This window comes from Colletotrichum siamense (genome assembly GCF_013390195.1).
Source record: "Colletotrichum siamense strain Cg363 chromosome Unknown KSG_Cg363_contig04, whole genome shotgun sequence".
Lineage (NCBI taxonomy): Eukaryota > Fungi > Ascomycota > Sordariomycetes > Glomerellales > Glomerellaceae > Colletotrichum > Colletotrichum siamense.
In genome coordinates this window covers 375,550-400,560 of record NW_023501017.1, presented here as the reverse complement: position 1 = coordinate 400,560, position 25,011 = coordinate 375,550, and the positions used below count along the sequence as shown (strand labels likewise).

The window sequence follows — 25,011 nt, the reverse complement described above, 5'->3', positions numbered from 1 at the left end:
CTGGGACTGTTTGCCACAAAGATCATGGTCTCGAGTCCGGTTCTCGTGGAATCGCGGTCGTCCCTCAGTCTTAGTCGACTTGGCGGGGGTCGGGATAATTCGCGGTTATTGCAGGTGACCCTCGGCTGGGCTGATCGGAGGCGTACCCTCAGGGCCGTTCTGGGACAGGCTAATTAGTTTTCCTGGGGGAAAAAGAAACGGCTGGACCTGGGCGGCCGGTCGTGGTTCGATTAAAAATGGATTTGTGGCCGTTCGCTTGCGGAAGATAAAGGCGACGGAGGTAGGGCAATGTTGCTCTGGGCTGTTGTAGTCCAAGGGGGGGGATTTCGAGGCGGTGGGATAGTATGACGAAGTCTGGCGGCTGAGAACGTAGTCCGGCCTGGGTGTCTGATGCAAGAGATTCGGCTGGCAATCTGGTGCTGTTGCTGTCTTGTCTTGTCTGGGGCGATGTCGTTTGGTGGTGTGCGTGGTTTGGTGGTGGTGGTCTCGACCTTGTCGGTCAAATTGCTGGCGGCGCTGGCAGTGACAGCGCGCAATCTTTCTGCTGATCTCGAAGCTAGTGCGGGGAATTGCAGGCATGCAGCAGGCGAAGAAGCAGCAGAGGGCACGGCATCCCCGTCAAGGTGGAGGGATCGGCGATCGTCTCAAGTCGGGCAGCTGCAAGGTGCTGTAATAATTGGCAGAGAATGGACAGCAGCGCGCAGCTCGGGAACGAGGAACGGATAGGCGATTGGAGACTTGGTGAGAGAGCGAGAGGCGAGGGATGCAGAGGGGCAGCAGCTGCAATGCCTGGAGACTAGAGCAGAACAGCGCAGTTCCAGTGGCGTTGCCTGATGTGCGTGCAGCTGGCGCAATACGATGCGGCGGACGTGGCCGGCGCGGCAAACTGGTGTTCCTGTTACTGGAGATGCCTAGGTTGCAAGCGAGAGGCGGACGGGAGCGCGATGCAGGGGAGTCGGGATCGGAGTCGGCGTTGACGTCGGGATTGTCGTACGGGCAGACGACGATGGCAAGTCGACCGGGAGCGCGCCTGAAAGAGGGCTGGTGGTTTGTTGGACGGGACGGAGATGTCGAAAAGGGATTGGCGGTGCGTATTCGTGCGGTTCGGTGGAATCAGTTGATGACCGTCCCACGGGTTGGAGGCAGGTCTCGAACTGGCCGAACAGCTGAGGGGAATATGCAGGAACCGCAGCGCCGGCTCCCGAGTGGCGAACCTGGAGATATGCTGTACGTATTAATGCGCCTTCTGTTCTGCACCTTGAGGTAAATACAGATAACGAGCGGCGACTTTGATGGGCGTTGGCTGACACCGGATTCCCGGCGGTCAAAGGTGGTAGGAGAATGCCGCAATTACACGGGACGGGAGAGGGGGAGGGTTAATATCGTGGCAGATTTTTGGAGAAATTTCCGTGTAAGAGGAGCCTTCACTGCTCCGTGAGGGGTCCTGGGCTGGATGTGGACACGGGACTCGAAGAGGCGAGGAGCCAGGTGGAGAGAGGCCTGGACTCGGAGGGGCTGCGGGCTGCAAGTCGCAACTGCAGGCAGACACCACCGGCTGGATGTCAAGCAGGAGTGGGAAGGCACGGAGGGGCAGGACCCTTCACAGTGTTCTTACCTTCCTTCCATACATATCTTTTGGAGGAAGTTCTGGCCCAGCTCCAGTCTCTCTTGCCCTTCATTCTTTCCTGGAGTCGTGGTTACCTTGCTCCTAATGTCCTCCTAGGCTGCGGTTTCCCTCACCTCGGTCCTCTCCTTCCCTACCAATGTTCAAATGACTTACATCAGGAAGGACCAAAGGAAGGCAACTGCAATGCACCTGCCATCCACTTTGGGTTTGCACACGCGCCCCGGGCAGGCGGCTGCAATCGTAGCTTTGGGCCAGCGCTGACGCCCAATCCAATGTACACCTATTACCTGTAAGCGCAGACAATACCGGCCATGCCCTGCTTGTGAGGGGTTCCTCCTTACGAGCAGCCAGGATTGGAGGTCTCCAAGGGCCGATTGCAACTGCCCTTTTCCCCCTCCACTGCCCACGCCTTCCCCTCAGCGGACTTTCCATGTGGTGGTTGCACTTCCAGCAGGGGTCCAATATGTAGCACAGACTCCTTCCTGGCCAGTGCATGACCCCACCGCCGCGTTCCGTTGGAGGAAGCACCGAAGCAGCAGGCAAGAGGCCATCGTCAGCCGGTGGAGGGGTGCACCTGCCGCCTTACACTCGCCATGGTGGGGTTTAAGGGTCTTTCCTTTTTTTTCATTGTCAACTGACCACTTTTGATGCAGGAAGCTCCAGCCATCCTGCCCATCCCAACCAATACCCGTCCTAGCCTTGCTGCTTTGTTCTTGCCGTTTGCCTATCGCCATTTTGTGTATTTTTATTATTCTGCATGTCCACGCGCCGCTAAAGACCACGACTCAATGCGACTGCTGTTGTGGACCACCTACGATGCCTCGACGGCGCCAAACGTTGCCAGATTATCGCCCTTCACCACACCACTTCGATGCGCCGCGCCGTCCGTCAACCATCCATGGATCTCCACTCTCGACATCATCGAGTCAGCCAGGACACCACCTCGCATGCCTCTCGCTGCCGGCTCTTCGGCGAGATCTACCCGCTGGGTAAGGTACTCTTGTCGGGCAAAGAAAAAACTCAGCCACGCCGCCAGATGAACCAACAGAAAAACGCCCGTTTCTTGCTCGCCATGCCGAAAGAGGCCGCCTTCCCGCCTCGTAATATCCGCTCGCCGCTAGAATCAATTTCCCTTCGCCGTGGAAGCTAGAGAAACACACGACGACCTGCACTACCGCACCATTGGCGAACCACCGGCGTACGAGGCCGATTCGCTCGGCACCAACTTGAGACCGGGGTCACCCATGCACAGTCTTACACGATTACACATGGCACCGCGTCCTATCAACATCCGGTGACTCTACTCTGCCGGGTTTTGCCTACTTCTATCCATCTACGTCTCCGTCTACTGCGCTTTCTACATGAACATGTGTGGCACAGCGAGTCATCACATCTTCCTCGGCTCGCTTGAACGACCGCATCAGGCCATGGCACCTCAACACACCGTGCGGCTCGCCGTGACTTGAGCCTCAACCAGCTCTAGCTTTCGTCATCTCAGCATCCCGTCTGTACCTTGATATCCAAAACGGCTGATTGTCCGCCCTTTACGTTGTCGATCGCCTTCTGGAGCACTCCCTCGAGATCTGCCGAGTTGTCCACCCGCGCAGTAAAGATGTCACCGCCTGCTGCCGCCTTGGCGATGCCTGCATAGTCTGGTGAGGGATCGAACGAGATGTTAATCTCCTCATTTGAAGCCCTGGAGCCCTCGCCGTCAGGGTGAACCAGCAGCAGAGAACGACGGGGAGCGTTCCATCCTACTCATGTTAGCCGGGATCATCAACTCGACAATGTCTCAAATTTACCCTTGTTGTTCAAAACGATGGTCAAAATGGGGATGTTGTACCGCTTCGCGATCCAGTACACACTGCCCGGCACCGAGAACAGGAAGGTGCCATCTCCAACAATCTGAACCACAAACTTGCCCTTGTTGTTGCCGCCGTTCTCATAGTCTGTCGCCAGCTTGATACCAAGCGCGCCACCACCAGACCATCCGAGGCCACCGCCACCGCAGTTGATCCACGAACCAGGCAGCGTTGGTTGCAGGTTGTCGTGAACAAATATCGTGTTCGTCACAGCCTCGATGGCCCAGATGGTGTCCTCGGGGCAGAGCTTCCTCAGAGTCCGGGACAAATGTCCGGTGCCAAACTCGCCGTTCGACTGAGGCTTTGTCTTCTCCTCAATCTTCGCCAGAAGAGCCTTGTACGACTCGCTTCGCTTAGCTTCCAGTTGCTTCGCCTCTTCAGATTCAATCTGAGCCGCGTACTCGGACTTGAGATGGGCGGTGATCTGCTCCACAGACATCAGGCTATCGGCACGGTATCTCGATGTGGCCTTGATGTAAAAGACAGGCATCTGCTGCTTCAAAGGGTCGACATCGATGTGGAAGACCTTGGCCTCCTTGGTTGGGTGGCAGAGCGTGTTGATCCAGGGCACATCACAGTCGAGCACAACAATGACATCAGCAGTCTTGACGGCCTCGTCAATGCCGAAGCGAAGACCCAGCCAACCGGGATGGTCAGCCGGGAAGCACATGTCGCTGCCGCCAGTGTCGACAACACGCAAACCCTTGACGGTATTGGCGAGCTCGACAAGCGCAGCGGGGAACTCGTGCTTTCTTCCGCCGTAGCCAGTGATAATCAGGGGCTCCTTGGCGCCAGCCAGCGCCTCGGATATTTTGTTCACGGCATTCTTGGGCAGCCCGCCAAGCTCGACGGGATCCCACTCATCCTGGTTGATGCTGTACGGCTCAATCTCCGCCTCCATGACTTCTCTGGCACCGCAGAGATAAACCGGGCCTTGAGGATCTGATCTCGCAAACTGCAAGGCGCGATTGACCATTTGCTTGACATTAGTACCTGTCTTGAGCTCACCCGAGTAGCGGGTGTACTGCGACACAATTTGCTTCTGGTCCGGGACGTCTTGGATCCAGTGGATGTACTCGGTGCGGCTGCCTCTTAGTTCGCCTTCCAGCGTGAACGGAGACAGACCCGCAAACACGAGGACCGGCGCGCGACCGCACGAAGAGTTGTGTACCGCAGCGCCGAGACCCTGAGTTCCTACATCAACGTGGACGATGACACATTGCGGCTTTCCAGTGAGACGGGCATAGCCGTCAGCCATCGACATGGCCACCATCTGGCCATTGTCAGTACAACCGCATTAACGCAGGAACAAGGAGATTTACTTCATTGGGGCATGTGATGATTCTGGGAAAGTTGCCTTTCCTCTCCCTCTGACCCTTGACCATGGCTTCAATGATACTGGGGTGGTCAGAACCCAGGTTCACGAAGCAGTGGGTGACGCCGGCGTCCCATAAAGCCTCGAAAAATGCAAATGACGCGGTGTACATTTCGGTCGATTGTGAAGAAAGATTCCTGGCTTGCTCAATGGTGGACTTGAACTCGTCCTCAATGGCGGGCCGGGGCGCGGGTCTTATACGAGTATCAAAGGCCGATGATGGTGATCCCCCGCCTCGGTTCAGTGGGGCAACGGATGAGAAACCGGCAAGTTGACGACCATGGCCGACAACGGCTGGGCCGGCACCCAGCGTGTGCTTCAGCCGGGCTATTCCCCCTGCTCTCCCACCTGCAGGCCCGACGCCGCGCAGGCAGCGTGCCATGGGCACCGGCAAATGTCTGAAGGGCATGGTGAAGCGCGGCAATAGGCAATGAGGGAGGGGAGGGCGGGGTATCAAATCACAGTGGGTGTTACTTGAGAGTGTTATCAACCACCTCAACAGGCTTGGCGAGTTGGGGGCACGTTGGCTCCAGCTCCGCTCGATGGAGGGTGTGATGGCGATGACGTGCCTTGACTGAAGAAGGTTGACACAAGAAAGGACAAGAAAGATATCTTTTGGATTTGATGAGATGACTGAAGTCAAATTAAGTTCACGTTCCTCGTGACGGGCGACAAAGACAACTTATAGCTCCGACTAGGATGATTTCACAGACCGGCCACCGGCCTAAGCTTATTCCCCAGGTTGGATAGGGAGCATCGCGCCCTGCGGCAGGCCAACCCCGCAATCGGTTCAGGGACGGGTTTCATAGGGCGCTTGGGATCGGCTCATTGCAGGTGGTGGCCGTCGCCCGCAGACGGAGGGAGACAAGACAGATAAGCAGCGGGTGTCGTGCAAGATCAATCGTGGCTGCAGAGACGAGCTTTAAGCAACTCAGGGTTGCCATCTTGTTCTGACGGCGTCCCGTCTGTTGCCCGCAAGACGCTTTCATCTTTCATCACTCAGCAGTCCCCAAAACGACTCCATGTCAACACAACAAACACCAATGGCTCCCTTTCGCTCCCTGTCAGTCCACTGGGCCGAGAATTACCGCCCACGACACGTCGGTCTCATCCGGCCCCCGCAACAAAGCGCGACCGGGCGTTCCTGGGGATGCCAGCTGATGCGTTGAGGTCGTGCGGGGTGCAGGCGGTGTTATCTAGCTCTTAGCTAAGTCAGCCCACCCCATAACCAAACACCCCCTATAACCGAACGCGTCAAAACACCACTTTTTCCCCTCTTCACTACCACAACTACTTTACGCTAGAACGCATTTACTTACTATAACACTTAAAATTAATTCTTTTAAAAATACTAATATACTTAGTATAGCTAAATATACTAAAAAAGATATTTTAAATACTCTACGTAATATTTAGAATAAAATAAGCGTTTAGAAAGCTATATATATCTTAAAAATACCCTTATTAACTCTCTATAGCTATCTTTATAATTTTAAAACTTAGTAAGAAAGTTATACTACTTTCTAGAAGTTAATACCTACTTAAAAGAGTTACTTAGTTAACTAAGCTTTTATATAGAGTATTTTTAGTTTTATATTTACTTATTAGTAGTTTAAAGATCTAGTTTAATAAATACTAACTTATATTAGTAATAATTACTTTTTTAGTAAGAATTAAATTAATAGCTTATTATATTATAATTTCTCTCTAAAAACCCTCTAAAATAAAACTATTAAATCTAAGCGTATTACTATTATTATAACTAAGAAGATATAAGTTTATTTTAATTTATATAACTTATTTAAGATTAAATATATCTTATTCTAGTTTTATTATAATATAGATAAAACTAATTTAATAGAGAGTAAAGAAATTAATAGCTTTATTTTAAGTTCCTCTTATATAAAGAAGATATATATTAAAACTTTAAACTTATATATATAGATTATTATATTAAAATATATTTTAGTTTTTAGTAAATAACTTTATTTATTAGTTATATTTAATAGTAAGAGTATTTAGTAAAGTTAGTTCTTTATAAAACTTAAGAAGTATAATTATTAGTATTTTATTATAACTAATAATAAGTAGATAACTAATAAAGTAGTTATTAATTAAGTTAAAAAAGTATTTAATCCCTAAATAAAGTTTATAAATAGAGATAAGGAATTATAATATCTTTTAATCCTAAATAAATATAAAAGTTATATTATAGTTAACTTTATATAAGAATATTATAATTAGTTAATTTATTTAGTTTTTTTACTTACTTACTCTAGCTATATTACTTAACCTCTTAACTTATCTATATTTAAACCCCTTAAGTTAGCTTATTAATAAAGAGTTAATAACTTTATAACTTTTATAAACGTTATACTTCTAAAAAAATATAACTTCTTTATTTATTATACTTTTACTTAAGTTAATAAGTTATTTAATATTAATATTTAAGCTAACTAGTATACTATTAGCTTCTACTTTCTTAACTATATAAAGGTCTTATTTAGTTAGTAACTATTTTTAAATATAATAAAAGAGATTACTAAAAGCTTATTTATTAAAAAAAAGCTCTTAAAAATAAGTTATATATACCTATAAAGTTAAGAGATCTATATAATATTAAGTTAATATAATTAATACTTTATACTATTTCTTAATCCTTTTAGTAATATAGTTAATAATTACTTTTTATTATAAGGAAAAACTTAGATCTTTAATATAATATTATTACTATAAAAGAGTATAAAATAGCTAAACTTTAAGCTAAATTAGAGGTTTATATACTATATAAATAGAAACTAATTAAGCTTAATCTTAATAAGTAGTTTATTAATATCTAAGTTATTAAAGATACCTAAGTTATAGGATTAATATTAACTTTTAAAAGCATAAAAATAGTAAAAGTATAAAAAATTAAATTTAAATCGTTCTAATATACTTTTTTACTAGTTAGATAGTAATAAAACTATATTTTACTAAAACTATATTACTAGTACCTCTTCAGCTAAGCTGTTCGGTTATAGGGGGTGTTCAGTTATAGAGTGGGCTGACTTAATGAGATCCGCTCGGTCCCTGAGCTTCATCGCAAGACCCCGACAGACGCCGCACCGCAGCACACTATTATCAAGAGGTATGATGCTAATTCGAGAGTTTGCTGACTACTTTCTGGTGGATATCTGAAGACGCGGCGGACTACCAAGACGATCTCAATCCATCGGGCCAGATCCACCCAACCAATGTCCCCACAGCGAAGAGCCCCAAGCAAATGATTACTGTCCCGAAGATGCCTCCGCCAGCCTGAACCGGCTGCGCCTTGCGCTTCCCCCTCGAAGCCGCCGCCGTCGTCGTCGCTGTCGCCCTCACGCTCGTCCGCATCGCATACGTCGGCCCGGCGGTCGGTGTGCCGTACAACGTCGTCTCTTGCACATCCGCCGTCTGGTATCCCCACCCCGACGTGCTGATCGCGCTCGGCGTGCTCGTCGTCACGGCCGTCGTCGCGCCCGACCAATCGTGCCCGTCGAACGCTTTATACCAATCCCACGGATTATCGTGGTCGTTCCAATCCGCGCGGATGCCAGGGCACTCGTTGAAGCAGTCGTAGAGCGCGGCGGCGGTGCCGGCTCGCTTGTTGCCTTTGCCGTCGGAGAACTTAAGCCCGCAGGTGCGGAAGCAGGCATACGACGAGCAGGGCAGGGAGGACCACGGCTTGACGTAGCCGCCGTAGTACTCCCACGTCGTCCACGCGTCGATGTCCGTGTCTTTGAGGGTGAAGGCGTTGGACGTGTTGACGCCGTAGAAGTTTGTCACGGGTCGCGAGCCGTTGAACTCTGCAATCATGATCTGGTACTTTTCGCTCGGCCCCAGATCTTTTGGGATCGTGATCTTGGGGTTCGTGGTTCCCACGGGGATGAAGTCGCTGAGGTAGCCTGCGAACAGCAAATGTTAGCTGGTAAGGATGGTAGGTGTACGAACGCTCGCGACTCACAGAATTGCATCCACTCGTTGTTGTAGAGGTACAGCTGGTAATGCTCGTAGAGCGCATCGTGACCACACCCGACCTGCTCGTCCGCGGGGTTCCTGCACACGGCGACAGGGTCGTTCCACACGGAGTCAGGGGCCGTCTCGTAGACGAAGGGCTGCTTCCAGGAGTCGAAGCCGATTGTAATCTGAGTCTCGACGCCCGCGGATATCGTAGAGGGGACGGTGACGTTGGCTGCGCTGGCCACGCCGGCAATGGCGAGGATCGCGAGGGCGAGCATTTTTCTCGCGGTAACGAAGGACGTGCGATCGCTGGGTTTCTAACGAATGAATGGCGACGATTGAGGTCTAGGGACGACGAAGCGAGGGGACGAGCGACATTCGCTCTCTTGGCGGGACGCGAAAAGGAGAAGCCATCACGAGAAGGATTCGGCGGTGGCGACTTGGGGGATGGGAAAGTTGTCTGTTTTGGAGGATCGGCATCCTGGTTCTTTGCGGTTTAGCTCGCCCGCTAAAGGGTGCTGCCTGCAGAGCTAAGATAAGATCTCAGGGGTGTGCTGCGGATGAGAACTTCGTTGGTCGTGATTTGCAGCCGATTTTGACCTCGACAAGATGTGTAATTCGAAGTTGGTGAGTGGTGAGTTGTCGCATGAAGCTTTTACTTGCGGGTGAGTGTAAATCTTCGGATGACGGCGTCGGTGCCGGTTTCCGAACACAGCGCGTCTTTTAGCTGTGGAAGATGGGGGAAGCTTTAGGCGCTCGTTCGTCTGAGCCGATGCAACCTGCTCAAACTTCACGCTCCAAGGTGTTGTTGAGCATGGTATTGAGAGCGCTTGATGATATTGGCTGAGGTATGATAGTGAAGCTCGCACCTCCTCAACCCCGCGCTCGCATCGGAGTGCCGCATCAAACATGCTCCAGGTAAGAGCTCGAGTCCGCCGTGCGGGCAACCCGGGCGCGGACGTGTGACCGTTTCCTAACCCCAAGGGTTCGGATGATGGCGTACTTAAAGCATGTCTCCTCTTTCTCGTCATGATGATCTTGTGTGCTACTTCCAATTATTTCCCACTGCTTCCAGAACAGTCCCCAGAAGAAAAAGCTCCCAGCAAACGGCCGAAGGCAAGAGCAAAACATCGCTTCATAATTTCCAGCACAAAAGAGAAAGCCAACACGATGATCTCCCCCTTCTCCCCGCTCCCAAACTACATCCTCGGCACCGGGCTGACCTTCGTCGGGCTCCTCGGCTTCGTCAAGCCGCTCGCCGTTTATGACGCCTTCGGCATCGCGCGGCCGCTGTCCCCCGACCAGCCGGCGGAGCCGTTCAGCTACGCGAAAGCCGGGCGTGACCTCGCGACGGGGCTGTTGTTCATACTGCTCGAGACGTACCAGGAGGGCAGCGGGAATGAGGACGCGGTGACGATGCTGTGGGCGACGACGGCGCTGGTGGGCATGGTGGACTGGTGGGTTGTAAGGAGCATGGGCGGGAAGGAGCTGCAGGGGAAGAGGTGGGTGCATTTGGGCAGTGGGATTGTTTGTGCTGGGTTTGCGGTTTGGAGGGCGATGTGCAAGTTCTGAGATTGGGTGGGGTGGTGATGGTGTTCGCGATGGCATCAGTGACGTCATGCGTGTTTGGGAGTGGCTGCTACGTGTTGGATATCCATCAATCGAATCGGATTATTGGTCTAAGAGAGCTTCTGATTGGGTTTCAAAGAAGATGTCAGAGCTAATCTGTGAAAGACGACTGCCCCGTCTCCGTACCGATGGCCTCCTTGGTCGTTCCTTCCTGAGTAAGGTATTCTGAGCTCGCTACTCACCTTCTTCCTCTCTCTCTTTGATTAGATAAGGCATTGAACCATCTCTGTCCTGGAAACTCGAAGTCTCCTTCAATCTACCCCCATTGCACAACGAATATTCCGAATATTTTACGTCGAGGTGTGTGTTCGCCAACACACTCTTTCTCTCCTTCACAATCACCTTTCAGCTTCAATTTTTCCCCCCCGCCCTCAGATCTCTTTCTTCTCCCTCTGACGACGCTCAGTTTCTCCATTGCCCTCCCGTTTATTGCATTTGATCATCGTCCCATTGGCCCCATTCCCTTTCCTCTTCCTTCACGTCGCGCGATCCACCCTCGCAGGCCCAACACAACACCATCGCAACCTTTTCGCCAAGAGTATTTGTATCGACTTCCCGATACTCAGGGTCAACACCTCAACGAGGCTACATTTTTGAACTTCGAGTTCTCAAAGCTTTTCCACCGTTCTTACTTCTTTTCCTGTCAACCATATCATGAGCCACTTGCTCGCTGCTTCCCTCTCACGTCGAAGCAGGTTTCTCCATTAGCTTACTGAAGTGTGTATCACAAATTATTCCCCGATCCTGCAGGAACTGACGTGCAAGGTCAACGCTCAGCAACCAACTCTAAGCAGTTCTTCCTACTCTCGAGTCATCCAACCTTCAACATGTCATCTGCGACTCCAGGTGGTGGCAGGCGCAACAGACGAGGACCGCCGAGCGTACCCGCAAACCCTTCGGCTGAGTCGCAAGTACCTGAAGAACAACGCGCCAACATCCAACTGCCAGAAGAAGTGAGCCTAGCCTCCCAGTGTTGGTATGACGACAAATACAACGATTCCTTTTACGAAGGCTTGCCGCCAAGGGGTGATGGCCACGTCTTTCGAGTCTGGGCGCTCAACGAAGCGGACGATTTTGTCACGCTTTCCCTGACAAACAGAGCTCGCGTGCTATACGATTCCTCGCACAAACTCAGAGGCAACTGCTTTTATACGGGAATCGACAGCTTCAGCGTCGGGCCAGTTTTCATGCGCGCCAAACCCCACTCAAAGAAGGCTCACAGGCAAGACATGAGCAACACTTTCCACTCTGGCAACTACAAAATTGCCGGGGGCACGAAAACGGCATTTCAAATCATCCCACCGATGAGTCTTCTCCGGTACCAAGCGTTGTCAGAAGTGAAAGCACACTGTGCCGGCATACAGAGGACCGACACTGGCGATTATCAGAAGATGGGCAAAGGAAGGGCCAATCAGATCAACCAATTCCATCAAAGGCAACTCGAAGCATTCCAAGCAGGCCAACCCTGTCCGACTTCATTCAACGATGACAGCCTGTTGTTGGACTACGCTTTCATCGAAGACATGAAGCCCGAGAGCTGGGCGTATTTTCGAATGATGATGCCAAAGATAGGCGGCAAGCAGGTTCCTAAGCAACTGGGCGAAGTTGTCTTTTCGTTTCTCGCACGTTACGGATACGATTTCGTCACACTGAACTTGGCCGTGTCAATGTGCATCGTTTGGGCGTGCTTAGTTACTGGGCCGGACCACGGAGCAGAATTGGCAGCATACCAGGGCTATGATCGAAACCGACGACTGTTGAAGAAGGTACCTGTGCCGTCGCTTGCGTCCTTCATTCTTTATGCGCCTCACTTCTTCCGTCTTCACGAGTATTACCGGCTTCCTGCATATATACACATCTTCAGATACGTACATGAAATGTACAGCCGGGATAGGAAGCTCACGAAAGACGTTTTCGACATCGACAAGAATGACATCAATGAAGAGCTGGTGAAGACTTTGGTCTGGGAGATGGCTCTCCAAGACGATGACTGGATCGAGATCGTTCCGCCTTCGTGGCCCGGCTCCCTACTACCCATGCCAACCTCTCATGGGCCTCGAGTCCCCCAAAGCGACGAGACTACTGCGGCCCTTCTACTCGACGACATCCACACCTTGGGATTCCCCAACTATCTCAACGAGTCCTGCCACGGCTTTCCTCCTGGACACGCAGACCACGGGAAACGGTGGATCTCCCGAGGAATTCACGTTCATCAAGACTGGGTACCAGACAGGGTTACTTCCGTCTCTGCATACAGAAACCTGCACCGGGACATCTCGCCCGACATCCCGCCGTCAGGCCTTGTGGTGTACCTTGGGGTAGGGTTCGTTACGCCTTATCTACCTGAAGCTGCCCTGGACCCAGCTAAAGATGATTGGGAACTGGAGCATCTCTGGACGGCGCCAAAGGCCACCATCAGACGTCCCTGGAAGGATTGCGTGAACGTCGAACATCTGAACAACGAGCTTCTGAAAGCCGCGAAGAATGATGCGCATCCAAAGGATCAAGTCGAGGAGTCCAACGCCAACCCCGCCGAAGACCGAGAGAATGGCAGCAATGCCGTCGAGCAGAGAGAGGAGGAGGGCGGAGGGGCTCAGGTCGCACAACCTGGCGGGCTGGAGCTACATCAGGGAGAGGGCAACCGAGACCCAGCAGCTGCTCAGAGCGAGAACAACCCAGCCGTCGACCACGCGCGAGAAATACATCTTATCAGAGACAGTGTCGAAGAGCAAGAACTCGGCGATCTCAACATCCTTCCAAGGCCGGCGCACCAAGCCGTTGCCGTCGAAGGTGTCATCAGCGACAAAGACCGACAGATCCTACGAAGACTGATCAAAGAGGACTTGGCGGACGACAAAAATGTACATCCACTATCTCGAATCTTCAGATACATCGACGTGGATAGCGAGAGCCTGTCGAAGAAGAGCGTGATCGACCACATCGACATGGGCCTCAAGCCGCTCAACGAGGAGCTAGAGAAGATCAACGAGTATGGCAGAGGGGGAAAGCAAGAGGAGAACGGGTTCGTGGAGCAGGTCCTCAAGCCATGCTACGAGCTCCTCGGTCTCAAGTGGCCGGGGACGCTGTTCGTCGCCATCGATGAGCTCGGCAAGCTCGACGAGTCGCTCGTATGCGCGATCATCAAGCTACGGGCGATCTACGAAAGTGCGCCACTCAATCTTGTCCAACTCGGCCACGCTACCGAGAAGCTCCAGTGTTCGAAAGCGTTCCTCTACATATGGCGATTCTGTCTCCTGCAGGACCGACTCAAGGGAATTGATTTTGCCTCGCAGGAGCGGGAGAAGTGGTGGACAAAAGTATTTGGGAAGCCCTACGCAGATGAATGAAGATGAATTCAGGTCGGAGGACTTCTTCTAGTTTGAGAGAGAGGACAGCAGGATTGAGATGTGCTTCTTTGAGACTCGACATCGTGGGCTTGACGCATGTAGGATTGGCGGACAAGGGGTTGAGAACTTCGTGTTTAAATAGATACCCTTATGTTTGAATGCTAGCATCTTTGTATTTGAAAACCTGCTTTTCAAACACTTTCCGTGAAAGCCGATTGCCCGCTTTGTGGGCCTGAACTGATTCCCGTCACCAACGACCGCCCTTTGCTCCTCCCCGCGCTTCCTGGAGAAATTTCTTGCCCACGACCATTCTCAGCCGGCAACCTTCCCTGATCTCACCCTCGAGTCTCACACTTCGCAACACACCTCTGCCTCGATTTTTCTTTCTTGCTTGCTTCACCGTACAAGACGGGGCCATCTTCTGTCTACTTCTGCAGTCAGCCAGGCTTCTGCCTTGGAACTGTCTCTCCTACCTCGCTCCTGCCCCTCGAGAAAGACCAGGCGATCACCCTCTCACCTTGGCTTCGAAATTTTCGCTCGCCCCTCTCGCCATCTTACCTTCTACCAACCCTTCCTGACCTTTTCGCTCCTCGCAAATTTTGCGACCGGCGTCTTTCACCGCACGCAATCGCCACTCGCGAGACCGGCGGCGGCTTCCTTTTCACCTTACTTCGCCTCGTTCGTCTCTTCGCCAAGTACCACACCGTCACCTTCTCGCCACAGATCCCGAGTCGCAGGAGTTTTGCTCGAGTCTCACCTTGCGTCTCGAACTGACTGCGTGCGTCCCCCAAAAATCTCATTCGCCTCCTTCAGCGGTTTGCGTCTCTTCTGCTTCGATTAAGTCGACGTCTCCGAATCTTCGCGCGCTCGCCTCGTGAACTACGCCCCCCTCCAGACCTATTTCGATCACTCATAGCTGCTTCCATTCTCTTGCTTTCAAGGAGGTGTGTCGCGTGAATCTTGGATTTATGGCTCTTGTTTGCTGACCCGTTGAAAACAGCTTTACAGAGTCGCCTTGCAAGCAGAACAGCGGCAAACAGATTTGCGTTCACCCACGGCACGTCCAGCACAATGAATGACGATGAAGCAACCAGCCCAGCCAACGGCAGAAGCCATAAGCGCCGGAAAGTGGCTACAGAGATGCCCCGGATGGTAGAGCTTACCAGTACACGGTGGATGCACAAGCAGAACGCCAGAATCTACAACCGCATACCCACGTCGTCGGGGGAAAACGTTTCTCAGGTTCACATTCTCAACACCAACAAACAATTCTCGAGTGTTCAGCTTCTCAACAGAGGATGTCGACGATATTTGCTAAAAGACCCCGAAGATCCTTTGACACCCAAGTCATATTACGTTGGCATTGATGGTGCAGACTTCCACCCAATGTTCATTCAAGGGTGTGGAAATCAGCCCAATGTCATGGGAAATCACAACCGCGGCGCGAGCTTTGTACTCGGCAAGGTCAAAAAGTCAAGAAACCTTTTGATCCCCCCCTGCGACATGCTCCGCTCCGGACAGATGACTTTCTTGAAACGTCAGACGCGCAGCAATGATCCTGTCCCCCGGGTAGGATATGATTCACAAGAGTCTTTATCGGAAAAGCTACGGGAATACAAAACACAACAGACGATGAACTTCTGCAACGGGTTTGCTTGCTCAGTGTTGGTTCAGGATTCGGACTTGAAGCTCGACTACAATGCGCTCCCGCACACGGCTCCCGAGAGCTGGGCATTATTTCGTATGAAAATGCCCAAAATAGCCGGAAAAGTCGTGCCACCGGCCCTTCTGAATGAGCTCACCTCTTTCCTCGCCAAATATCCTAAAGACATGGTGGATTTGACGTTTTCTCTGTCTATGGCAATCCTCTGGTGTCGCCTCGCTTCGGCTCCAGGGCACCAACCGGAACTATGCGTCATCCAGCCTAACTCGTTTCTCAGCGAAGGCTTAGCTAGCCATTTGGTTCCTCTGCCAAGCCTTGCAGTCTTCCTACTCTATTCCAGTCACTTCTTTCGCTTTCACGAACAGCACGGTCTTGCAGCTTACGGCCACATTTTCAGATATGTGACAGCTATGTACAGCAACGACGTGAAACTCAACTCGGTGTTTTGGATTAACAACAATCATATTGATGAGGAGAAGGTGACCCAGCTTGTGGCCTTGATAAAGCTCGAAGAAGGCGACTGGATGGAGGTTGTTCCCCCCTCTTGGGAGGGATCAAGACTCACTATGCCGCGTAACAGTGGATGTCGAGTCACAAGATCAGAAGCGACCACTGCCTGGCTGATGCTTCCAGACATTCACACCATTGGCCTTCCATTCTACGGAAATGAAATGAGGGATGGCCTGGGTGATGTTTACCGTCGAGTTTTCGTCCACAACAGTTGGATGACACCTGCGATTCTCGCAGGTAATTATCTCATCCACGAAGCAAGAGATGACACCTACTTCCGCGCCAAAGACATTGAGCTTCCCATGTTCTCTGAAAGAACAAGGCTTTGGTCTGCACCGAGTACAGCTGTTCGGGGTCTGTGGCGTGAGACCGTTTCACCGGTTGATGGTCGGCTAGGGCAATCACCAACCAATTTCAGCACCCCTGATGGAATTCTCGGCTTGCCCGAGCCGCGTCAATCGGCTATACCAGACGCTTCAGGCATTCTATCTCCTGTCAAGAAGTTCGCACAAAAGCTCGTAGTCCAGTTCCGGCTGGCTCAAGAGGAGGGCTTTATTTCGCCCGAGTTACAACTGGGAGACAGCGGACTCACTTGGGATGGCATGCAGGAGCACCTCAAGTCCACGGAGAAATTACCTGATGGCATTGGTATCACTGAAATGGTCACCAAAGACGCCACTCGGCAGGCCGATCTGTTCAGTGGCAAGGAGTGCACCATTCTGCGAAGATTGCTCAACGACATGAATAACGAGGCAAATCTCCCGAGCTGCATCCGCCCATTCAAGCAAGCCATTGATCCATTCGCAGAAGACTACAGCAAGTCAGAAATTGTGCCTCTCATGGAAGAAATGGGAAAGCCGGTGGTTATCCAAATGAACCAAATTGCCGCCTACATCGATCAACATGACAAGGAGGAAGATGCCTTCGCAAAGCACATCATCAAGTCCTGCTGTTTCCTTCTTGGCATTGAATACCCGGGCAGGCCTGCAGAGGGTCACCGAGCGATCTTTCAAGTCGACAGCGAGGTGGCAATGGCTGTTGGGGACATCATGCACGAAAATATGTCACCAATTTCTGGGAACCTCCCAAATGCTATCCGGCAGTTGAAGCATTCAAGCAAATTTATGCCAGTGTGGCGTTTTCTCATGTTTAGAGATAGGTTGATGGGCGAAAACTTTGACGAGACGCGTGAGAGCGTATGGGAGATGGCATTCGGAGAGCCATACAATCGCCTTCAATCAGTTGAATCAAGATGGAGGGGTTCGGAACCCCCAGAGAATAACTCAGAGGAGTCAGGAAGTCATCGGTGGGGGAATTGGAGTCCTGAACCAGTCAATTGGGCTGCTATTGGATATGATCGCTGGTGAGGTGGGATCTCGGTAATATCCGCTGTGTAAGAACACAGAAACCAACGGAAATGCGTTTAGTCAAGGACAAGGACATGGTACACTACAGATTGAATCAAACTTGCAAGCATGTCTCAACCTATTACTGGGCTTTCCCATGATGGATGCGAATGGGGGAATAGGTAGGTTCTCCAAATGAAAAGACGGCTCGTATATCTGGAAATACTTTCGCAACTGGAAGGCTGGATGGCCTCAAATAGGGCCGAGAACGATTTGAATAAGTGATGAAACAAATGTGTTGGCGAGAAGGGGAAGGAAACCAATTGTACCACAATAGCAAGCTTAGCAAGTCTTTGCGAGAACAAAGGAAATCTTTCTCTGAGGATGAAAGTAGTATCAGTCAACTGCCTCTTTCTCCATCGTCAAAGCAAGATGCGTGACGAGACAGGAGATACTTAGGCAGCACGCAAAGCTCATTTAGATAACCACAGCAACGGAAGGACGGTCCGTCTACCCCAGGAAACATTTGAGTTGTCATCAAACCTTCAAGTGCAAGACAACCACTCCTGTTTGACGGAGACACCCACAAATGCGGGCGGATAACGGCAACGAACCGTCAGCTCAAGGCTGAGAAATGCCGTCTGCGCATCGTGATTGGCCTGATCGGAAACGCCCCGCGGCATCTGATGTCGCGAAAACTCAAGTCTCAGCATGGTGGTGCTCGAATCGGAACAAGCTTGAATTTTGACGCAAACCTGGATCATCTGTCACGTTCGTCTGAGCGTCGTGTCAATTCTGCCCGCCGGTACTTAAGGGCGTGTCCCCACAGATCTGGCCTTGACACATGCCGTCGATCATATTGATCTTAGTCTCTCGAGATCGTCCGAAGCCGAATACGAGATTCGACAAGCACGCTAAATGAGTTCCTGTTTCTGTCGGTCCAGAACGACGCAAGTGATTCATGCCTCGAACCGGTATCCAGAAGGTGAAAACGGGTTGCATAACATGCAAGTAAGTCGCCTTCGTACTCGGCACCGCATCCTAGGACAACGTCTAAACTCTATCTTATCAGAATACGGAGAATAAAATGCGACGAGAGCCGCCCTTTCTGTAACCGGTGCTTGACGACAGGCCGGAAATGTGATGGCTGCACGTCGCCTCCCAAAGGGACGTACTCTTGGGATGAGCTCCTACAAGGAAACATCTCGGATGTTGCCTTGGGACAGTCGGCACTGACAAATGGTACGACGGCTGAGAAACGTGCCATATCGTTCTTTCAACGTGTAGCCGCACCGGCCCTTGGAGGATCACTGAATAAGCACTTCTGGATCACCATCGTTCCCCAGGTTGCGAACCAAGAACCCGTGGCGAAGCACGCCATGATGGCCGTTAGCTCATTATACGAGACTTTTACCAAGCGCTCTCGTCTCGACATTGCCTGTGGTGCAGACGATCAGAGTAGCGCATTCGCTGTGTGGCATTACAATGAGGCTATCAGACTGTTACGAACAACGACAGACCGGGCTTTGATACTGTTCGTCTGTGTCCTGTTCATCTGCGTCGAGCTGCTTCGGAAGAACTCCAAAGATGCGGTTGAACATTGCCGACATGGGATAAATGTCCTCAACGAAGTTCGCAGCGAATCGGATTTCATAAAGAACCACGTCCAGCCGGCAATACGGAATTTGAGCATTGTCCCATATCTATACGGCGCCGATCCCCATTCCTTCCCAACCCTAGGCAAGCCCGCGCCGGCCACGAAATACAATTTTCGCAACATCTCAGAAGCACATCAATCGCTGGTCTGTGTCCTGGTCCGGGTCGTACGATTCGCGCGGTGTTTGACTGAACCACGTCTGGAGCCCGGGCGAAACGGTCCCGATCCAGGAACAGAGTGGACCCAGCAGGACATTGTAGAGGATATGGACGCTTGGTTAGAAGGGCTTCGTCACTTCACGGGATACATCTATGTCCCGGCAGGCCCCGAAGAGAGGGATATCTGCAGGTTATTGGAGATGCGGTGGACGGTTGGCAAGGTCATGTTGCTAACCTGTCGGTCCAATAACGAACGCGCCTACGACGAACACATCGAAAAGTTCCGAACGATAGTCGAACTTGCGATCCCCGCAGCGGCGGCAGCAACAGCCTCATCTGGAAAGCGAAAGCCAGGGTATTGTACCGAGAGACACCCGCTTGAACTGGGGTTCACTTCCTTGCTCGCCTTCGTGGTCATGAAGTGTCGCATGTTCGAGCTGAGGCTGGCGGCATGGAGGCTCATGAACAAATTGCATCGTCCTAACGATAACATATGGAGCGAGGATGTGACAATCGTGCTGGGGAGGAGAATCATGGAGTTGGAACACCACGTCAACTTGGATGATATGAAGCTCGATGACGAAGATGATATCAGCGAGATTGGGGAGGGCGATCCCGCATTGGTTCAAAAAGAACGAATCGTGAACTTCAGCGCCAATTTTGCGAACACCGAATTCCCTAGGCGGAATGTGCGATTCAACTTTCTTTTAAAAGAAGGCCAGAGCAAAGAGTACGTCGTGGAGGATGATTGGATTTCGGTCAAGTCCCGACCGAAGACACAACTTCTGGAGGAAGAGTCAGAGTGGACTTGGAAGGGACACTGTTGATTGCTTACGTCGCATGGGCAGAGGACTAGTTACAGTCGGCCTTATGGCCCTTTTGTTCCCATCACTATCATTCTTGTTGTTGATACTACTAGCATATCAGCTGCTTTTTAGTTGGGCTGAATATCCGCTCAGCATCCGCCCGGACTGCGGAACTTTTGTTGATGTCCGTAGTTATGTCATCCTATCAACATCACTGCTCACAGCGCTAGCTTCATGACACCCTTGAATATGAAACTGTCAAAGTAATGTGAAAGGAATGCTTCTTTGGCGGGGATATGACTCTCTTCGTTTTCGGACAGAATTTCACTAGCACTCGTGTCGGACGCGTTTTAGCCTTACTTGTCTAAACCGCGGCGTCTCCAAGGCATTATCATATCATTCAAACTCCTTTTACGGCTAAGGAGAGGTTTGCCGTGATCTTTTCTTCCTCTTCTTTTTTCTATGCTTTTCTATCTTCTTCTTTTTCTTGGGATTTTCTATCGTCTCCTTTTTCTTTTCTTTCCTCTTTTCTGCCTCGTCCAATCATTCAACTACTCCCAACATTAGCTGGACACTTCAGTTGTGAGATCCATAGTATGTCCTGCATCATCGTATGGAACCTCGCTAGAAAGCATCATCTTTTCGAACCGCTGGACTAAGCTCTGGCCTCGCGCAGCCTCGATGTCGGTCAAAGCTAGATCGAGATCAATAACCCAGGTTGCTTCATTATTTCCATTCAACTTTAACCGAGCCTCTTCGTGTGGCATCTCCAGCCGTCTTAACTCGAGCAATACGCGATTTGCTTCTGCTGGCTTCAAAGTTCCGTTTTGAAGCGCCATACCCACTACCGCCCGGGATATTGCACCGGATGTGGAGAACGACACGCAAAGGTCGGTAAGCCCTGCCAGACATAGGTCTAAATAGAAGCGCCACTGTCTTTCAGGTCGCTCATGTTGGATGTTTGACTGAGTCGCCTCTTGCATCATGGCGTTTGCTACGTATATCACGGCAGTTTGCCATAAGCCGGAGAATCTGGCTTTCTTGTAGCGAAGCCGGAATAGGAGACAAAGTCGTTTGAGTTGATTTACTGAAGCAGCATACACCGCTTTTGGGGTAGCGTGCTGGCTAGAAAACAAATTGAGTCGAAGATTACCAGCGGGCGGTGTCAAGAATGGTCGGAAAAGGTCCGTCACAATCGCATGGAAGTAGATGCTAGGTTTGTCAGCAAGTGATTACTGATGTTGGCTGGGTAGACCTACTGCATCATCATAACTTCGTGGGTGCTGTCCCGATTCCTCACAAGATGAGGAGGCAAGTTGTTGGCCCATTGAAGAAGTCTGAGATAGATACCCTCCGCAAAGTCCAGCTCGCGTTGTCCTCTTGGTCCTTGTTTCTTCGTGCCATAATAACCACACAGCATATTTTGGCAGACGGTCCATAAAATACTGGAGGCGTCGAATACCTCTAGCGGGTGGGCGGTATTTTTGGGGATGCCCTCGAGCGGTCCATCCGCCAGCAGTTCCAGTGGTTTTGGAAGCAAGGGGGGCGTTCCAATTTCGCATGTGTGATAATGTAAAGACAACAGCCTATTCAGATCCGTTATTGTCAGCAAATGGTTCATAATGACCAGGTACAGGACTAGGGCTTACTAACGAGACCCAGTTGAATACCCCCCAAGCCGTGTATAATGCGGCCCGCGTCCAAATATCATGGCCTTGCAACCATTGCATGGCCGAATCCTTCTCTTCCTTGACGTCGAACAACCCCATTAACCTTCCAAGCTCAACGCCCCTTCGCGTGAACTGAAGACTCAAATTGTTCTTTCCGTATATGACGGCGCTAATACCAAGTAGCTGCAACCCAGAAATTGTTGTTAATATGTTCTATAATTATTAGCTAGTGAGGTCTTTTTAGGCTTATATAAAGAGTCTGAGAGACCACTCTGCTAAGTTAAGGCTGATAGGCATATAGGATTTCTAGCCGATATAAGTATTTAACTAAAATCTATATCTAAGAATACAGACTAAATACTCACGCATACCCAACAAAGCAAGGAGTTAACGAGAAAAGATAAACAAAAGTAAGTCCTCTTTCCTATAAGATTATCCAGAAATAGATCCTAATAAGCTTTAAGCTATCTATAGATATCTATATAAGTATATACCTATATAGTCTATAAATATAGAGGGGTATTTAGGTAAGTATTAAGTAAGTATAAGTAATAAGTAAAGCTTTCTTATTTAAGTATTAAGTATATAAGTAAAGTAAAAACTATAATTTAAGTTTTAAGTAATAATCTATTTTATAAATATAATATATTAAAAGAAGTTTAGAGAGGAGTTAAAGTTTAAATTAAAATATTAAAACTATATAGGAAATAAATTATATTATTATAGTATATTACTAATTTCTAATAATAGGAAATTACTATAATCTATTTCTTTTATAATCTTTTAGCTACTTAATTACTTTCTTATTCTCTAACTACTTCTCTAATTTAATAATAGTAAGAAGCTTTTAAAAGCCTATAAACTTTATTATAATACTTATAAACTAAATAATAATATCTAAAAAGCTTAATTTAGCTTATCTATAAAGTTTAAAACTTAGTTAGATAGTTTAATAAGTTTTATATTTAAAAACTCTAATTCTATTAAGTCTTAAGTATTATTATTATTACTTAAAATATTAATAATATCTTAAGTATACTTAATAATAAGTCTATAAATAATAAAGTAAGAATCCTTAATATTAAGAACCTTATATTAGAATATTTAATAGATTAATATATTTTAGTCTTTATTTAGTTTATAGAATATAAAGTTTTTTAAAATAAAAAGCTTTAGATAAGAGAATAAAAGCTAATCTTAATACTTATTATAAATTATAAAAAAGAGTTAATAGAAAATTATCTTAAGTTTTATATTAAAATATATATAGTAATAGATATATTAGCTAAAGCTAAATATTTATTTAAGAGGGATAAAACTTAAAATAATATAAAAATAGTTATAAGCTATATTATAGAGATTATAATATTTTATCTCTTATTTTAATATTTTCTAGAAGTCTTAGATTAATTACTTAGTAGAATAACTTTATATAGATTTAGTTATACTTCTAAAAAAAAGAATAGTATAATATTTATACTTCTTTAAGAAATTATAAATAATATTATTTACTTTTTAAGATAAAATATCTATTTATTTCTAAAAACCTATATTAATATAATAATTATAAAGGAATTATTATATTAATTATTATAATAAATTATTATAAATATAATTATTATAATAATATTAGAAGTATAATAATATACCTATTTCTTAAAACTTTAAAGCATTAAAGCTATTAGACTATAAATAGATCTATAAGCTTTATCTAAATTAGTCTTAAAATTCTATAAAACCTTTTTATAGTATTTCTTAATATAGATTTAAGTGAACTTTACTCTAACTATATCTTTTAATAAACTAAAATAAACTTTATAAATACTATAGAATCTTAGATTATTATTTACTAAATTTAGTATTAATATAAAAGAGAAGAATAAAGAGGATATATAAAGAAATTACTACTACTCTTATAATAATTAGTACTTCTTTAGTTTTATTATTACTACTTATACTACTTCTAAAAAAGCTAATACTTAAAGTAAATTCTTATTATTATTAAGCTTTTTAATAGCTTCTAAGTATTTTATTAAATAATTATTATAAATCTTTATAAGAGTAATTATATAAGTAATATTAATAGATTAATCTTAACTTAAAATATATATAATAATAAGAAAATATATAGAGATATTAAGAATAACCTAAATTTAGCGCTATTTAGGATTATTTAGCCTAAATAAGTAATTATTAATATAATTTATAAACTAAGCTTAAATTAAAGCTTAAAGTTTAAAAGTATAGATTAATATTAATATAGTTAAGTTTTAATATATTTTTATATTAATAATTAGATATTTAGGGCGCTTTTTAAGGTCCTTATCTTTATTATTCTTCTAAAGGTCTAAAAACTATATAGATTATATTAAACTAACTTTAATCTTAAGTATAAAGTAGTAAATCTAAAAGAGGATAAATAATAATAAAAGTAGAAAGTAAAAAATAAAGTAGTTTACTTTAGTAATTACTACTATAAGTATTAAAATACCTCTTATTTTAATTTAGCTTTCTAAGTCTAATATCTTATTTAGATATTAATTAGTAGAAGTCTTATTATCTAACTAATCTTTAAAATTATTATTTTATAAAGTAGAAGTAGCTTACTATCTTATTAAGGTCTATTATAATAGTATAATATCCTTAATAACTTATTTATTATTAATATATAATATATATTATATAAGATTACCTATTATAAATATATAAATAACTTTAAAGTAGTTATATAGTTCTTAAACTATAAAGTTAATAATATAAGTAAAGTATTAAATATAAGTAACTATTAGTAGTATTTTATTAAATATAAACCTATAAAACTTAGATAAGATCTTAAGTTTAAAATTAGAAATATTATCTATAGAAATATAGTTAAATTTAAGTATATTCTTTATTAAGAGCTTTTAGAGAGTATTAATAATTATACTAGCTATATTCTCTATAGTATAGTTTTTTATAATACTAAGTATACTAAGAAAAATATAATAATATTTCTAATCCTTATCTATAAAGTAAGCTATAATACTAAGTAATATATACTTCTAACCTAATATTATCTATATATTAATTATTAGAGATACTTTTAAACTAAAAATAATCTTATTAAAAACCTTTATCTAAATAGCTAAAGCCTCAGCTTTAAGATTTTTAGCTATTATTATAGAGGATAATAATATCTATCCTTAGTTTATAAAGCTAGTAAAGAACTTAAAAGTTAACTTTAAAATAAAGTTAAAAGATATATTACTATTAATAAAATAATAGAGAAATGCTTTATTTAATTAGGTAGATTTATCTCCTTTTCTAATAAGCTAAACAGTAAAATATAGTTATTATAATAATTATTATAATAATTATTATAATAATTATTATAATAGTTA

The 25,011-nt window shown here is 46.6% G+C and overlaps 5 protein-coding genes across 5 annotated transcripts; 3 read left to right on the top strand and 2 right to left on the bottom strand.

Annotated features, from left to right (window-relative positions):
• Positions 1-3,121: 3,121 nt before the first annotated feature.
• On the bottom strand, positions 3,122-5,273 carry mdlC-1 (Benzoylformate decarboxylase; the record flags this gene model as incomplete). Its single annotated transcript, XM_036637868.1, has 3 exons — positions 3,122-3,381; positions 3,430-4,762; positions 4,812-5,273. The coding sequence occupies 3 exons, from the start codon at positions 5,271-5,273 to the stop codon at positions 3,122-3,124; spliced, it is 2,055 nt and encodes a 684-aa protein (XP_036495389.1).
• Positions 5,274-8,056: 2,783 nt separating this feature from the next.
• CGCS363_v006018 (uncharacterized protein) lies at positions 8,057-9,123 on the bottom strand (the record flags this gene model as incomplete). The annotated part of the gene is made up of 2 exons (XM_036637867.1): positions 8,057-8,790; positions 8,850-9,123. The coding sequence occupies 2 exons, from the start codon at positions 9,121-9,123 to the stop codon at positions 8,057-8,059; spliced, it is 1,008 nt and encodes a 335-aa protein (XP_036495390.1).
• Positions 9,124-10,015: 892 nt separating this feature from the next.
• CGCS363_v006017 (uncharacterized protein) lies at positions 10,016-10,417 on the top strand (the record flags this gene model as incomplete). Its single annotated transcript, XM_036637866.1, has 1 exon — positions 10,016-10,417. One exon carries the CDS (start codon positions 10,016-10,018, stop codon positions 10,415-10,417), a length of 402 nt encoding a protein of 133 aa, XP_036495385.1.
• An 884-nt stretch (positions 10,418-11,301) lies between these two features.
• On the top strand, positions 11,302-13,821 carry CGCS363_v006016 (uncharacterized protein; the record flags this gene model as incomplete). The annotated part of the gene is made up of 1 exon (XM_036637865.1): positions 11,302-13,821. The coding sequence occupies one exon, from the start codon at positions 11,302-11,304 to the stop codon at positions 13,819-13,821; it is 2,520 nt and encodes an 839-aa protein (XP_036495386.1).
• A 1,071-nt stretch (positions 13,822-14,892) lies between these two features.
• On the top strand, positions 14,893-19,982 carry atnN-10 (Aspercryptin biosynthesis cluster-specific transcription regulator atnN; the record flags this gene model as incomplete). The annotated part of the gene is made up of 2 exons (XM_036637864.1): positions 14,893-17,182; positions 18,508-19,982. 2 exons carry the CDS (start codon positions 14,893-14,895, stop codon positions 19,980-19,982), a joined length of 3,765 nt encoding a protein of 1,254 aa, XP_036495387.1.
• Positions 19,983-25,011: the final 5,029 nt, after the last annotated feature.